The sequence below is a fragment of the Xiphias gladius genome, chromosome 8 (genome assembly GCF_016859285.1).
Source record: "Xiphias gladius isolate SHS-SW01 ecotype Sanya breed wild chromosome 8, ASM1685928v1, whole genome shotgun sequence".
Taxonomy (NCBI): domain Eukaryota; kingdom Metazoa; phylum Chordata; class Actinopteri; order Istiophoriformes; family Xiphiidae; genus Xiphias; species Xiphias gladius.
The window spans coordinates 15,244,230-15,260,285 of NC_053407.1; the positions used below are offsets into that span (position 1 = coordinate 15,244,230).

The 16,056-nt window shown below is 39.6% G+C and overlaps 1 protein-coding gene across 3 annotated transcripts in view; it reads right to left on the reverse strand.

Annotated features, from left to right (window-relative positions):
- Positions 1-7,508: 7,508 nt before the first annotated feature.
- Positions 7,509-16,056, reverse strand: part of LOC120793255 (voltage-dependent calcium channel subunit alpha-2/delta-1) — a 58,219-nt gene continuing 49,671 nt past the window's right edge. Inside the window, exons 32-39 of one of the 3 annotated variants that reach the window (XM_040133154.1) lie at positions 14,746-14,898; positions 14,368-14,420; positions 13,888-13,943; positions 13,620-13,749; positions 12,713-12,825; positions 11,805-11,887; positions 11,383-11,462; positions 7,509-9,579 (exon numbers count right to left, since the gene is read on the reverse strand). In XM_040133154.1, coding sequence (XP_039989088.1) covers positions 9,543-9,579; positions 11,383-11,462; positions 11,805-11,887; positions 12,713-12,825; positions 13,620-13,749; positions 13,888-13,943; positions 14,368-14,420; positions 14,746-14,898 — 705 coding nt within the window. In that variant the 3' untranslated portion in view covers positions 7,509-9,542. Of the gene's footprint in view, positions 9,580-11,382; positions 11,463-11,804; positions 11,888-12,712; positions 12,826-13,619; positions 13,750-13,887; positions 13,944-14,367; positions 14,421-14,745; positions 16,009-16,056 lie in introns of those variants that run through there. The other 2 variants (XM_040133155.1, XM_040133156.1) reach the window with 2 other exon arrangements.

Below are 16,056 nucleotides of genomic sequence, written 5' to 3' on the forward strand. Positions count from 1 at the left end.
ACAGTTACGGTTAACACAAATAAACTCTGTACCCACACAATCTGTCCATACAAACAGTAACGGCTTCTCGGATAAAATGCTTGAAAAACAAGAATCTTTTTTTTTTTCATTGCAGCCCTCTGGTCTGCCTTCAAGTCATATATTCATTTAATCAGAGAGAAATGCAAAAGTGAAGTTTTAACCCATTAGTTCATTGTCATGCACATTAGCAGACTGAGTCACCAACACATCCCTAAAAATAGCTTTAAAGAAGATCAGAGGACCCAAACAGATATACACCACTTAATATACCATTGATTTTTCTTACAGATAATTCACTCCCTAACATCGAACAGCTGCTTTTGTAATTGCCACTGACATACTGAAACTTACTCTATCGATCACGGAAAGTGCAGTTTTACTGATGACTCATCTTTGAAGGGCTGAATCATTTATACATTTCATAATATCACAGGATTTTATTTTTGCAAAAATGATTACTTTCCGCCGAAGAACATTTTCTGAGTAAAACTTGAATAATCAGAGTCTGCAGTCATTTTCTTGCTAGAGGACAAATTTTCAAACTCACAAACTTTACCAAGACAATTCTTATGTTGAGAGATATTGAGTCATAAGACACACAAACCACTTCAATTCAACAGAACACGTCTAGTTTGGTGCACAGTCCTTATTCAGCCTTTTGTCTGTCCCTCCTCCTGTGTTTATGGGTGTTGATGTGAACGTTTGAGACATAACCTTGGAACAATTCATGGACAAAATGGCATGATAAGTTTGTATATCCACACAAACCATAACTGTTTAAATGACACATCCTTTAGCATGCTACACATGAAGTGTGTCGCGCAAACACATCAACATCCCACACGCACTCTATTGTGCCGGCCCTTTGACGGTAGATGTCAGTCACTCAAAAGTGCACAACACTGTAAGAAGCTGGAAAATACACACAAATAGGTCATGTTTGCATACACAACCTATATTGTAAAGGCAAGACTATTTTGTGCTATTGTCTCACTGTCAGATACAAATGTTTATTTCTGAAACAACCTTCCTGAACACTGTGGTCTATAGTATAGTAGCACTTATAGTTCCCTTTGGGACCTGTTAATTAGTGCTTGAAATTTAGAACTTTTCAAAATAAAATTTGGCACTAACCAGACACAATGAATCGAAGTCCACTTGAAGTTCCAGCGTAATCACTGAAGATATTAATACAGTAAAGTTGTTTTTTTTCAAATTTCAGTTGCACACAAAGAGACTATCCCAAACCTGGAATTTGGCTTCAACAGAAACACTGTAAAATTCCAAGCATCTAACTCCAAAACTACATAAAAACTACACAAACTACTACAAGTAACTACAAAAGAATAACTACTGCACGGTCACGACATACATCCAAGACAGGAAACCAAATACTGCCTGAGGACAAGAGGAAAGGGGTGAGCAGGTCTTAAAATAGTGTGTATACCTGTGTTTCCTCATTTCTTACACATCTGCTAACAGTCAGCTTGTGCTGTCTGCTGCTCACTGCTAATTTACCCCCGCATGACTCACATAGAAGTGGAGACACACAGGGGAGGGAGGGTGGTCGGTAAAATTAAAGAATGGAGGGGGAGAAAAAAGCTTCTCTGGGGCAGCAGGTACATTTCATCCCACGTGTGTCTGTGTCAGACCTCATACGTGTAATTAACTTGTTGATGGTGAACATGGCAAAGGGCAGGCAGGACTGCATGCAGCCTGGGTCTTCAGAGCCCATGTGAGTGATTCGCCAGACACGCTCACAGGTTACTTGAAGCGTGAGCACACACACACACAAACATGCTCTGTGAGGTCTTTCAGAGACAGCTGCTAAAGTTTGACCACTCAGCCCCCCTTAGCAGAAGGCCTGCACAGCAAAGTTGCCAGTGGGACAACACTCACCAAGGTGTCTACAACCACAACAAGGTGACTTTTTTTACTCTTTACTCCCATTTTAGCCCCTCTCTCTTTCTTTGGATCTATCTTGTTATTTCCTCGGTTTTGTGAGCATATATGTGGCACATGGAAAACAAAGCAAAAAGAAACAAACACGTGTTTCCAGCACGGTTACCACTTTTTAAAATAATAAATACTTCTGAGTGAATAATGTCTTTATAAGAGTTGATAAATCATTTACTAATACTTTATAAATAAGTCTAAAAACCGTAAGTAAGAACAACATTTGTGTTGCCAGGCTGTCAAAAATCCCTTCAGCTGGTATATATCCTCCTTCAGTACAAAATTTTCTTTTAGCTAGCAATTGAATTAACTTGATGAATTATTGTGGAGGAATAACTCTGTATTAATAACTAATACATAATAATAATTACAGCTTCAGACCTAATTTTTTCATAATATAACTGCTTTATGACCACTGAAATTTGTGAACCTCAAAGGAGGACTTAGCGATTCTGGAGAAAGATTGTTGATATTTGAACTCGACAGCCAAAAAAATACACCCCTCCCTTCAGTGCTCCTTCAGAAGCTCCGTACCCCCAAATTCATGGCCCCGCATTGCCAAGGTAACGACACTAACAACTGGGCAAGCTGTCCAAAAGAAAAATATAGTGGAATCCAGATTGCTGTGGCCCGAGGGTTAGTTAGCGTGAATAATCGGAAGCAATTTTTATTGCAATGAAAATAAAGGCGGTGTATGTTTTTTGTAGTCCTGTAGAAAGTGTGAAAATAAGCCTGTTAATAATTAAATAGGTGTTGAAGCCAACCCGTTATCTAAGCCAAAGTCTAAGACGAGGAGTAGCTTAGCCTAGATATCGGTAACATTATCGCTAGTAACTTAAACAGTAACGGTAACTTATTCCGACTGGTAGTGATACATGGAGCAATTCTAATTCTAAGAACAAGGAAGACAATAACATGGCAGGGTTATATCTCCGATGTTATTTTGATTATCCTCTTACTATGGTGTAATTCCACATAAGAGCACATGGGTGGAAAGACTAATGTCACACAGGCGAAGACTTGTAATTCCAAAAGAAATAATGTTTGGTCTGCCATAGAAAGTAAAATGATTTTTAATACCAAGTTGGCAAGGTAATATCTCCAACATTATCTACATTTCATTACTATCATGGCGTAGCTCAGTTCCTTGTAGGTGAGGATGTGGAAGAGGGAGTGTAGAAGACCAGAAGCAGAGGAAGAGGCAGAGGTCGGAGTGCAACTGGTTTCAGCAGCCTGTACTGTGAATGAGCTCAAACGCCCCCTGTTGCTGATTGGCTTGAATAGTGTGATGTGGCTCGGTCCGAGCCACTTTGTTTGCTTCCCATTTTCAGAGCCAGGCGTGTAGGAACACGGGATGTTTTTTTCAGTGCACACACAGACGGACGGCTAGCAGACCGTGAGGAGATATTGGCTGAATCTGACAAAAAGTGTATTTCATTAGAATTACTGACTATACCTTCAATTGAGGATACACCCACTTTTTAATAAGCAGTCAAGCTGAATACCTTTTCCAGAAGTGAATTAGTCAACTTAAGCATGGTTAACTGTCCTTTGGCAGGCGGAGGAATTCTTGATGAACTTAAAATGCTTAAAATGATTAAAAAAAATTATGCTAGCTGTAAGAAAAGACAGTATACATGCCAGAAATACTTCTTACAATTAAATTTTTCTTGGCAATTGATTCATTACTGATCTATAAAGTATTAATAAAGGATTTATCAAATCTCAATAAAATTATTATTTACAAGTTATAAACCTTTTATTAGAGTATCTTGCATTAGACGTTTGTACCCTCGCTTGATCTTCTGTTGCTGTATGATTAAAGTTGATCTGTTTTCAAGTAAATAGTAAATTCTCAAGTTAGTTCCTCTTAAAAGATCTGCAAAGCCAATTTTTTAAAATATTTGTAATCCTGTATTGTTTATATTAATATTTAGTAACTTGAACTCTTCTTCTTCTTTGCCTTTGTTAGCGCATATTTGTTTCTTGCCAACTGTCAATCAGTGGCATAACTTGAACCAGCGGCAGGAATGTCCTCTCGCATGTGCACGTTACAAACAAAACGGGAGTCCACTCATGAAAAAAATTTAACCAAAGCGCTATTAGCGGTGAAAAACTCCACAGGGTATCTTTAAAACATCTTATAGTTTTAATGTTATTCAGAAAAATGTGGGCTATTATGCTATGTTGAGAATGACATATAGTCCCAATCTGGGCTGGAATGGCACGCGTCCCGTTGAGACTGCTCACCTGGACAGGGTTTTCCAGCGTCACACCTGCCAGTCACACTAACCGCACACACACTCAGAAGCACCCACTGCATGGTTGTCAACTGAGAGAAGAAGAGGGAGAAAAACCAAGGTAGTGAAAACACATAAGTGTGTGGTCATGTTTATAGGTTTGGAAAAGCCTGTGGCATTTCCTGATAACGCATGCCAAATGTGTGTTTGGCATTCTTTCAAACCCTCAGTTTGTCTAACACCATCTTCCTCTCTCTTTCTCTCACCATTTTTCACATATATTTAAAGGTTTTCTTTGGCTTACGTTGAAGCCAGATTAGGTGGGGTTTTATAAGAACAGGTGCCAAAAAGTTTGAACAATAACAGGAAAATATTTGAAGCCTATTTAGAATCCTTTTCTGTGATTAACAACTTATTTGACACTATCTGTGTTTTCCTTTTGTGGCAATCAAAATCCATTCAGAGTTCCATAATGGTTAGTAAAAACATAAAGATTTATCTACAAATACTGTTTGATCCAAGCTTGGGGAGAAAGAGTTTGCCTCATACAGGAAAACACACAGTAGATGTACCCAAGCACTTAGTCAGGCAGCAGTCACTGCCAATACTAGAGGACTTCAGTGCACAGTAAGGGACTGGTGTAGCTTTTTTACGGGATGTCAGAGCTCCACGACAGAACCTTAGTGACCCTTATGCCCCTGCCCTGCTGTGTTTTATGGTGATGGAAAACTGTGACCTCTCTGTCGCAACTTACAGGAAAATGTTTTTCTTTTTTTATAATTAGAAAAAACAAAACAAATGGTGCCAATTAAAAATGTTGCAACTGATGCAAAACACATTATATTTACCAGATTCAGGGAAGTTTATTCAGACTTGGGTTGATTGCCCTGAGAGTGTCATGACCCCCGTGGCTGCTGAGAGTTTTGGGGCTAACTTTAGAGCTAATGGTAGAATCAAAGTGTCATTGAGTTGCAATGCTGTGCCCAAAATAGCATGTGCTGGTAGAAGTCTACGCAAGTGGATGTTATATTACTATCAAAATAATGTTAATGAACTTTAGAGGGGTTTATTAATGCTGATCCTTGCAGATCCAGTCACGGGTCATATTGTTGATGTAGCATCAATCTCATGTGTCACTTCCTGCAATTAGTGGAACAAACCCAAAAAGCCACTCTTAGACTTTAACTTAACCACCAATGAGTCATACAGTTCCAGCTTTGAAGGGTTTAGACAAGGTGAAATGCTCTTCCTTGGGGAACATAACACTAATGGTGTTTTGCAGAAATAGGTGTATTGGATCAGCAGTTGAATAGAAAAGCTGCTGGGGCAGAAAAACATCAAAACTGTGTTTGAAAAAGGGTGTTTGGCAATGACGTTTTATAAAAAACTACCTGTCACTCAAATTAAAATGCGTCTATTGTATCAGTCTTTGTACTGTTTGACATCAGAACAATACCACAACATTTGAGTCAACATGTTGATTGAAAAGAGCAAGTCAGAATGGAGTTTTCCTATCAGACAAGTTTTAAACAAATCCCTGATTTTACCCAATTATCTAAACCATTCATTTGGATGCGAAAAAAAAGGTCACATGCCCAAAAGTGGCCATAATAATCATCCTTTGAATTGTAAAGCTGCGTGTGCACACATTGGCTGTACTGCAAGTTCGGCAAGTCAAAGCTAAACCAGAAGATAAAAAATAAAACATTTGAAGAAAAAAAACAACGATGTTTAACAGACATATTGGATAATGACTTTTATGTTCAACTTTATTTTGTTTTCCAAACAAGTGGTTTAAATGACACGGTACAAATAAGGACTTGTTTTGTGTTCGGCAAATGGTCATACGCCACAACTGCGCTCCCACAGTTTGATTCTGGCCTGCAACCTTTATTGCATGTCTCCCCTCTCGCCCTCCAACCATGTCTCCCTTTACTTTTGACTGTCAACTATCTAATAAAGGAATAAGTGGATAGAATAGAAAAGAGAGACAAAAGGAACCGCATAGCTCAGAGATGAAACTTGTAAGTTGTCATAAATAAGAATATTGATTCCAAGAACTACAAAATAGGGCATAAGTTTAAAAAAAAAAAGGCCTACATTTTAATTTTTACAATGCAAATAACAATTTGAAAAGAGCTTTAGAACTTGTCCCTGCTTTTTCCTGCGTCTGTAACTTCTTAAGCCAGGCATGTTAAAGGGTACGACCTTGTCCCAATTTACAAGAGTATCCCGTTACAACCTTCCATCTAGATTATCGCTATATAGCACACATACGAAGACCTCCCAGTCTGACACATCTCCAAGAAAAACAAACGTCTTTATACTCTCCACCCCAAGCTGTGGCCATATTGATTTTTAGATTACCATCAGATAAACACAAATACCATCAAGTGAAGTGCACACTATATAAAACTGCTCTGAAACTCTGGTGTTAGCATCTGGCTTTCAACTGGTGCTCTGGGCAGGAGATGGCAGAGCTGTCTGTGTCAATAATATTTCCAGAGGCGTCACTAAATTAGAAACACAGGGAGTCAGAACCAACTGGGACACACTCTGCCATGTTGTGTGTCATCGTACATGCAGTTAATTGCTTTTCATTTGGAGGGAGATTCAGTCGTCCATCTCACTCTGAATCGTGTGAAAATGCACGTGTCTGTGTGTACCAGTTTGTACTCCATGATGGAAGATGAGGAACTCAGCTAACAGGAAATAACTAGTTCATGGATTTTTTAAAAGAGCAATTAGGTATTCTCCTGGGGGGGGGGCATTTCTACTGTACATTAACTTGAGTATGTACTTGTATGCACTCTGCGAAACTGCGAACATTTCCACATTTCCATTCCTAACTTTAACCCTCAGCATTAAGCACATTAAGTATATGAAGACTTAACTTAACGGGTAATTTAACAACCCCTGAAATTTGTGCTTGACTAGACTTCTCACCTTCCTGCAGCGATGTGGAAGTGTACCCCAGCGTGTGTCAGTACGCCTTCACATCACTGTTGGACATGGTTACAGATGCAACGTAGCACATTTCTGACCACAACCAACCATAAGATGTAGAGGGCTATTTGACAATCACCCGCACGTTTGCTTTGTAAACAAACACTGACACAGGCTCTGGGAAACACAGATGCAGATACTCTTCCCTTTTTCAACAGCTGTCTCTCTCTGCAGGAAGGATGACATGTTTGGTCTGCTCCCAGTGGAGCCAAAGCAACTGCTTAGATGTGACAGCATAAAAAGGAGCACCTCAGGTCATAACAATACAACACTTTTATTGCGAATATATTATATTTGCACAATAATCAACACAATATTATAAACATTTTTCTTTCTTTTCATTTTCTCTTTTATACAGTAAATAGTATTAGTGTACAAATGTATACAAAATTTATTCAGGCTAGTCAAGTTCCACAAAAGAGTAATTCATGTACAGTATTAAAGCACAATCAGATATCGGAGGGACACGCACATGCCTGCACATAGACACGGGACCCCCGGGATAAAACACGAGTCAACACGTAACTTTGATAGACAGGCATAACCTGACCACTCAATACCAGCAGGTCACCATGAAGGCGAGGTGGAGAGAACTCAACTTTAATTGGTAAAATAGCAAAAAAAAAAGGAAAAAGGAAAATTAAAACACTTATGTGTGATCTTTATGACTCATGGTAAAGTAAGGCTCTGCAAAATTACTTCTGGTAGTAGTGTATTCTCAAAGTTCTCTCCAGCAGGCCCTGATGCTGACCATGAGCATAGACAGCGTTCAAACACAGAACAAGCTCATCCCATGACATTGCAGCGTTTCGACACTGAGCTTTTCAGCATCTGCTTCACAGCACTTATAGAGCAACGCAAAGAGGAAACAAGCATAAGGAGGAGAACAGCAAGGGGAAGAAAGCAAAGAAAACAGTCATTTTGATATGCTGATCTCATTCACAAGTCATCTTGGCTCCTGAGTCTGGTGATCCAGAAAGGGAACAGAAACAGGACTAATAAAGAGAGGTGTTCGAACACAAGCTCAAGTCTGGTTTAGGTTTGTTGAGACATTGACCATGGAGGAAAATGGTATTCCTCTTCCATAATCTAAATCACTGGTTGTTGTGACGGTTTTCCGGGCCACATAAATTAGAACAACTGTAGCAAATTTGGCCCATTTCACAACAAATTACTTTAAGGGCTGCCCTCTCTGCTCTGTTACAGCAATCATTAGCATAGAAGCACACATGCTAAGAATACAACTCTGATGCATTGCTTCATTAAAATAACAGACTGTTTGAGCTACTATTTAGGCACTGGGAATTTGATGCATCAAATTGAAGACCACCAAAGCTGTCAGACCAAGAACAATACATATGTGATTTTGTAATATCCTAATAGATTTTGATTTACATGGGTGCTCTCTGACCTCACTTATTTCCCAGTGAGGTATCTAAGGTATCTATCTATCTAGGTAACATTTTAACTTGAATACTGACGTACACCCACATCTGAGGAATCTCCTAAAATAAACTAGCCTGTAGATTCTCTGTAGTCTCTGGTCCTTGGTACTGTGTGGAGCTTTGGTGTCATAGTATTGGTGTTGTCTTTAGCTCTGTACTGAGCACATGCTGCTACAATACAACACCTAGCTAGTTGATTTGGAGTACAAAAAAATGAAATAGATTAGTAGATAGGTACAGTACATTTCAAAAACACTCAAACAAAAGGGATATTCTTCATACTGTAGTTGCACGGGTTGTTGAAATAAACAATCATTACAGCATAATGATTCATACGCAATAAATATAATAAGCAACAAACAATATCGACAACTACACAAATCAACGCTGTCAGTGAACATACAGTCTTTGAATGGTATTAAGTTGGCATAGTGGGACAACTCTTCACCCTCTGCTAAATAAATCAGAGAAACTAATGAGGCAGAATTAAAGGGTTTGGTTAGCTCTTACTCTTGCACCATAGGAGAGTATTAAAGAGTATATCATGATAAGGAGTGCAGCTGAGCACAGTAAATGTGTCTCTATTTTTGAAAATGACAAAGAGGAAATGAATGAGCACCCTTTGGCATTTGAAAATGGAAATGCTGATACTGGTTGTCCGAAATAAAAAAAGAAAAAAAAAAGAAGTCTTGGTGCAAATATTCTGCATACATCATGAATGGCATAACTGGACTGTCTTCGGGCCTCTCCTGAAATTAGATGATGATCAGTGTGTAAGTGTATGAATGTCTGTGTAGGGGTCATGAGTGTTGTGACTGTGTGTTGAGCCAAAGCAGCAGCAGTTGGAGCCCGAGCACTGGCCAAAGACACGGGCTTAGGCAGGTCCCTCCTCCACAATCAGAATCATCTTCCTGTTGGACAAATCAGTTGTCAAAGAATTAGATCTTCCCCTACATCCAGTAGCTCTACTATGACGACCGGCATCATTACTACTTCTGCTGCAAATAGTAACGAGCAGTTCAAGTTCACTTTATATCGTATGCTATTATATCCTGTCATGTTATATCCTACTGTATTGTATTGTACCATGTACGTGAGCCTACCTTTCGCATTAATGGCATAGTTGGGAAAATAAAGTTGGAGCGAGGAGATGGTTAACTTAGCATAAAGACTGGAAACTCTCAGCAAGAAAGCAAGCAAGTATATTTTCCAAAATGAACTATACATTTAGATGTTCTTTTGCAGTTATAGAGGTCTTCCAGACCTCATTCTGCTTTTTGTGCGTGTTTACGCACATACACCTGGCTATGATAGTGTGAGGCATTTTTTGCTTTTGATGGGAGTGTTCAGGATATCCGTGTATGCCAAAGGCCTAGGAGAAAGAGGTGGGACTCTTCTGTACTCAAAGGGCAAGAAAGCCATGTGAAGCTTCCTCTGTTTACTCCAGTGATAAAATGGGCTGGCCGGGACACAAACTGTCTTCCTATGAAGAGCTGAGCCAAAAGTAATCGGACAGATGGAAAGAGAAAAGGGGACTCGGCCTACTTTTACTCTGTTCATCTACTTCCTCAGCCATTCCTACCCTTCCCTTCACTTCCTACCACAGCCTCTCCCCAATATAAACACACAGGCACATGAATTAGTGGCCTGTTATGTGTGTGATCTACGCCTTCACAACACAATGAAAGGCTGAGTTCACAAAGATATGGGAAATATTTTTTCAAAATATTTAGACGTCTTATAAACTGCTCAAAGTTGGGTGGTGATGCAATGATCTCACATGTGATTTATCCACCTTGCTCCTTTGTTTTACTGATTTAGCTACATGAATTTCCATTAGATTTTTTCAAGGGAATGTACGTAAGTGTATTTGCTACTGTATCAGGTATACAATGTAATATTGCATTGCAGTCCCTTGAACTCTAAAATACTTCCAAGTTTAAGGCAAAATATATGAAAATGTGCTTTCATATTTCTGGACTAAGTTTGTTTGACACAGCATTTCCGTGAGCTAAACAACATGTTGATGGCTCCAAATATATTTATACATAGTTATGTGCTGTTATAATTGAGCAGTGGTGGTGGGGTGCTATTATATCAAAATGATTTTGCACTTTTAACTGCATAGATTCAATCTGCTTTCCATCTGCTGGGGTAAACAAAGAAAAGAAAAAAAAAACTGAAAAAATAACATGCTAATGGGATAAAAGATGTAGCATTCTGTTAGGCATATAAGCATGCAAAACGGAAATGAATCTCATCTATTTATTATTACAGTGCGTTATTTACTTATCATAGTGGGCCATTTACCTCTTAAATTATTATAATGTGTATGAAAAAATTGCAAAATGGTAAAAGCCACATAAAATATATAAACATATGTAAGTAATCTGTAAATGTAAATAAATATCGGTGTATGTGAGAGAGTTATTCAAGTGGATCAGCCTGAGTTCATGTTACTGAGATGGGTGGAGCTTGAATAGTTCTAAAATAGGTTAAATGGGTAATGACCCAGATAATACCTGGCAAATATTGCATAAGAAATATTAATAAAAAATATTAAGCCAGTTGACATCAAGCCAGTTGTGAGGGTTGACTTGTCACAGTACTGACTGATTTGCCGTTGCCAAGCAAATTATAATAGCTCAGGAAGAGCTAAGATCAAAGTGGTTAGTGTCCGGACAGTAAGTGGTGATGCTTTTAGAGACACCAACCCTGAACTCAGCAGCAGAAACAAGAAGAGCGGTGTGGAGCTCAGTGCAGAACCTCTGCTGATTGGACACAAGGGCTCATCCTACCAGACAAGAGCAGCAGCCATTGAGATGAAGAATCATAAAAACAAGAATGACAGATGATGAATGTAAGATCATATAAAGCAAGCTAGTGATAATTGAATGCAACTATGCAAGCAAAAAAAACAAACAAGCTTTCAGTTAATAAATTAAATTGAATTAATGAATCAAGTATGAATCAGAGTGGAAGAGCAGGCAGCTGACAGTGTTTTGAATCTATGTAGAGAGTCCAATGCTGATGAAAACCAGAAAGAAATTGACAGAAGCCAACTGCAAAACCTCACTAATGGAGCTGTTCCCAGCAATATTCTTTGCACAAAGGCACATATGTGGTTGTTTCTTACATTTTCATTGTTGTCAAAACACACGTCTGGCCCTTTGCGGTATCTGGGGTTCTGAGCCAGCTCGCATGGATCCGGACCTTCAGCTGGACACAGACTCTTAGGAAAAATCCGATTTAACATCAGCAGTGCAGATTTAATACCTTTAACAACAACAGTTAAATGACGTGCTGACTCCTAATTTCCCTGCCAGAAAGCTTTATGCAGTTCCAACTCATCAGCTTTGGTTAGAGATTCCCTGATTTATTGTTTTGCAGATATTTGCTGATCTTCTATTAACATACAAGAGAAATCAAAATAAAAGAATTTCGAGAGACAGTCAGTAAATTATACGTGCTAATATATGTGGTCAAGCAGCATATATCTTTATATCTTTAAGCCATGTCATATGTGTTTATATATATATAGTGTACTACAGCAACCTGTGGACGTATTGTATGTGTCAGTTTGTATGTGTTCAGTGGTGTAATTATTTGCAACTGGAGGCCCCTGTTGTGGCCCCATGGCGACCTCTGATGATGACACCTTTACTGTCACACCAGCAGGAAGCTACATTCAAGACACATCTGTCAACCAGATATTCTGAATATATATACTCACACTGTACATACATGCAAACAACCCCCTGCTCTTAACCTTAATTCAACCTGATGGCAGCATGCAGCCCAGATGAATTTAAACAAAGAAATCTAATCTGGGAGTAACTTGAGACTGGCTTTCATATGCCGTGCATCTGGTTTACTATTCACCCGTGAACAATCAGGAGGGACCTACTGCAAACTCCTTAGGTGTGTGTCCTTGTATTTAGAGTTTAAAGCTCTGCTGTCATATGGGTGATGGATGGAGGGCCGGAGAGTGAAAAGGAAGTGTAACTGTGTGTTTCGATTTTTACGAGATGAGTGAAAGGATACAGGGTTGCTCGGCCTGTCTTAGCGGTCTCGGGTCACACGACAAACATGTTGCCTTGGCATCAGTGATCAGGAACACCAGGTTGGTGTTCGGCAGCTTCTCGGCACGATACATCCTAGAGAGCCACATACGTATATATGTAATATACATATATATATATACAGTCTGCATTCATACAGTAATATACCTGTGCTGTAAGGATATCATGCAGCTCCAATAGATGTGCATTAATAAATCCCCTGCAGTAGATTGCATTTACATATAGGGAATACAGTACACAGTTTATACTACATACGCATGCAGGTATGTGTGCAGCTGTGCACATATATACACATTCATACCTCTTCCCTCCTCCTGGGATTGGCTTTTTATGGTAGTCATGAAAGTTTCTGTGTCTGCAGTCGTTAACATTGGGGAGTAAAGCACCAGACACTTGGGACTCATAATACCCAGTAATTACAGCCATATTTAACCCCCTCAGACAGCCCAAATTGACAACAAAGGAGGTTAGAGCAAAGTATATGTGGAGTGGACCGTGAATGTGTGTATGTGGGAGTTTGAAGCAAAGCCAGAGAGAGAAGGAAGAAAAACAGATAAGAGCTTTTGTGCTTCCCTCTGCAATTCCGGTCATTGACAGATCAAGGTAATCTGTGTCTGATCAGAGCTCATCAGAAAACAGCTGCCTGACTTCAGGCTGGAAAGCAGAAGAGGCCAGGAAACTAACACTATTCTGGACCCATCCCCACAGACCATTAAACAGAAGGATGTCCAGGAGGAAGATGCAGTAAGAGGTGGAAAATTTTTAATAACACAACCCATTTACAATACGAATGGAGAGGACCACTGAAATGGGAGCTTATACTGCAAAGATTTATACACATACACTAACGTGAAGAAACATGCACATACCTGGAGCAGTTTCCACAGTCCAGGACACCTGAGTAGGATCTTTCATCGTTGTCAAAGAAGTACTGAGTCTGCTCTGTGATACAGCTTTCCTTAAACATGGCATCTGGTATGTCTTCGTCTGCTGACTCCACTGAAAATATGACACCGGTTTAATAAGGAAAAAATACAGGAAAGGATTAGTGAGAACGTGATGGGTAACAAAATACTGTTTTCTTATCTGAATAAGGCCGACGGTTACGTTATACACAGTTGCAGCTTTTTTGCTCACCTGCCTCTAGTAGGTTGGGGAACATGAGACCAAAGAAGAGCTGTTGGAGTATCGACCTAGACACAGAGAACGAAAAACAAACCCCAAAATGAGTCATCTATGAGTCAATAGGACATCTTTAATATATTAACACTAAGCAACCATATAGTTTTTAATAATAGACACATACAGTATCTGTCTAACACTAGAGTCATTGGTGATGTAAATGTCATGGGAGATATCAGTCATTGTATTCTAAAAGCTGGTTATATTGCAGTTGGACAGTCATACCAGTAGTGATGCCATATCATGTTGTGTAATTGCCCTTGTCCTACAATGACCCAGCCAGCTTCATCCCTCAACAACATACAAGCCCACTCCCATACAAACTCCTAACCTAAAGCACAAATATACTCCCACCCTAAAACGCACACAAAAACAAACACAAAAAAGTGAAAGAAAAAAAAAACAGAAACATAATGGCACAGGATCGACACTCACCAGGCAGCACTGGAGGCCCACCAGCCAATACTGAGCAAGTCTGCAATGGTAGGCTGGAGAGAGAGAGGAAGAGAGAGTCATGAAGTGTAAAATCCAAAATAAAGCAGGTAGGGATGGAAAAAATGTATTCAGTCATGAATCATGACCATTTTATGTTACTATTAGGAATCCAGAAATCCAAAACAAATGTAAGATCGAATCACAATATTACAAACTATAATAATCAAGAGTTAATATTATTTTGTATCAACAGTTTTTCTGCCCCGCCAGTATGTAGAATAAGGGCTGGGTTACTCTGAATGCATAAATGTGTAAACAGTAATTATGTGAAAGAGAAAGTGTCTGCTGTCTGACAGCTTGTGTGAGTGAGCATCTAACCACATAGACGGAGCGGGGCCCTGCTGCAGCCTTGCTGTCTTTCTCTGGGTCGCAGACAGACTGGTAGTCATAGGTCTTGTTAAAGGAGTACAGCGAGGTGTTGACCAGGTTGATCATTAGCACCGGATCCACCTCACCAAAGAACTGACCTATCTAGATGAGTTCACACATGCACATATAACAAAACCAGTCAGTAAAGGCAATGTAAGACTCTGCTTGTACAAAAAAAAAAAAGTGATGTGCTATTTCTTCTGACAGGGCTTTATAGTCTTAGCCATTCACCATAGCACATAGAAAATTTGCATCTACGGTCCAATCAGCATAAGCCCATTCAGTTGTTTTCGACGCCAGTCATTCTTATTTCTTGGAGTGAGCTGCTACTATGCCCTTTCACCCTCTGATCAAGCAGGTTAGCTGGAGAATGGCTGTGTACACCAATGTCACCTGTTGAATTAGTTGTTGTAATGTTGCTGTCAGTGTCACAGCAGGTTTTGTGCAACAGGCCGCTGAACCAAAAGAGTTTGAAGGTGAAGCCCATGTAAAATAAAATGAAGGTCACATATCAAAATCCTGTGATGACAGTCAGAACAGGTCACTCTTTAGTTTTAAAAGTAGCTGTAGTCCAGGTGGATGAGAAATTTGGTGTAACAGGCTGCAACAAACACCAAATTATTCTAACTGGCTGACTGTATAAAGTATATAAAAAAGTTTGATAAGCTGATATTCAAAGATGATCTGTAGACGAGTGGCTTAGCCTATCCTGATAAATGGATGTGTCAATACATAACGGCAAGGGCACAAAGGCAGCCAAAAATTCTGCATGAGCCCAACGGACACCAAATGCATCACAAGATATGAAAACCTTGAAAACCACAAACGGTAAGCCAGACATTGTGATAGTTCGAATGGATCAAAGACAGCAGATGTTCTGTCTTGACTGACATGAAATGTTGCAAAACCAAGTGTATATCCTACCACCACCACAGGGGCCTCTAGCAGCCTGAAAGAGTGGAGTTAACACAGCCGAGCTGACTTCTTGGATACACAGGGGACTCGCTTCACTACAGCTTCCATGACTGTCTAAAACCCATCAGAACCTTCCCTTTGATCCTCCTCCAGTGGCTGGTGCTTTACTTTACCGGAGAAATGGATGTACTGCTGTCCTACAGGAGCTTTCAAACAGTTCTGAGCTAACAGGCCATTCTCATAACTTAGCTGAGTCATAAGCCCTTTATTTGACCTCTATAAGAGATTGATGGATTCCTGTGACAAAGAGAAGTAGGGGAGAAAAAGTAAGAAATATGAATGCTG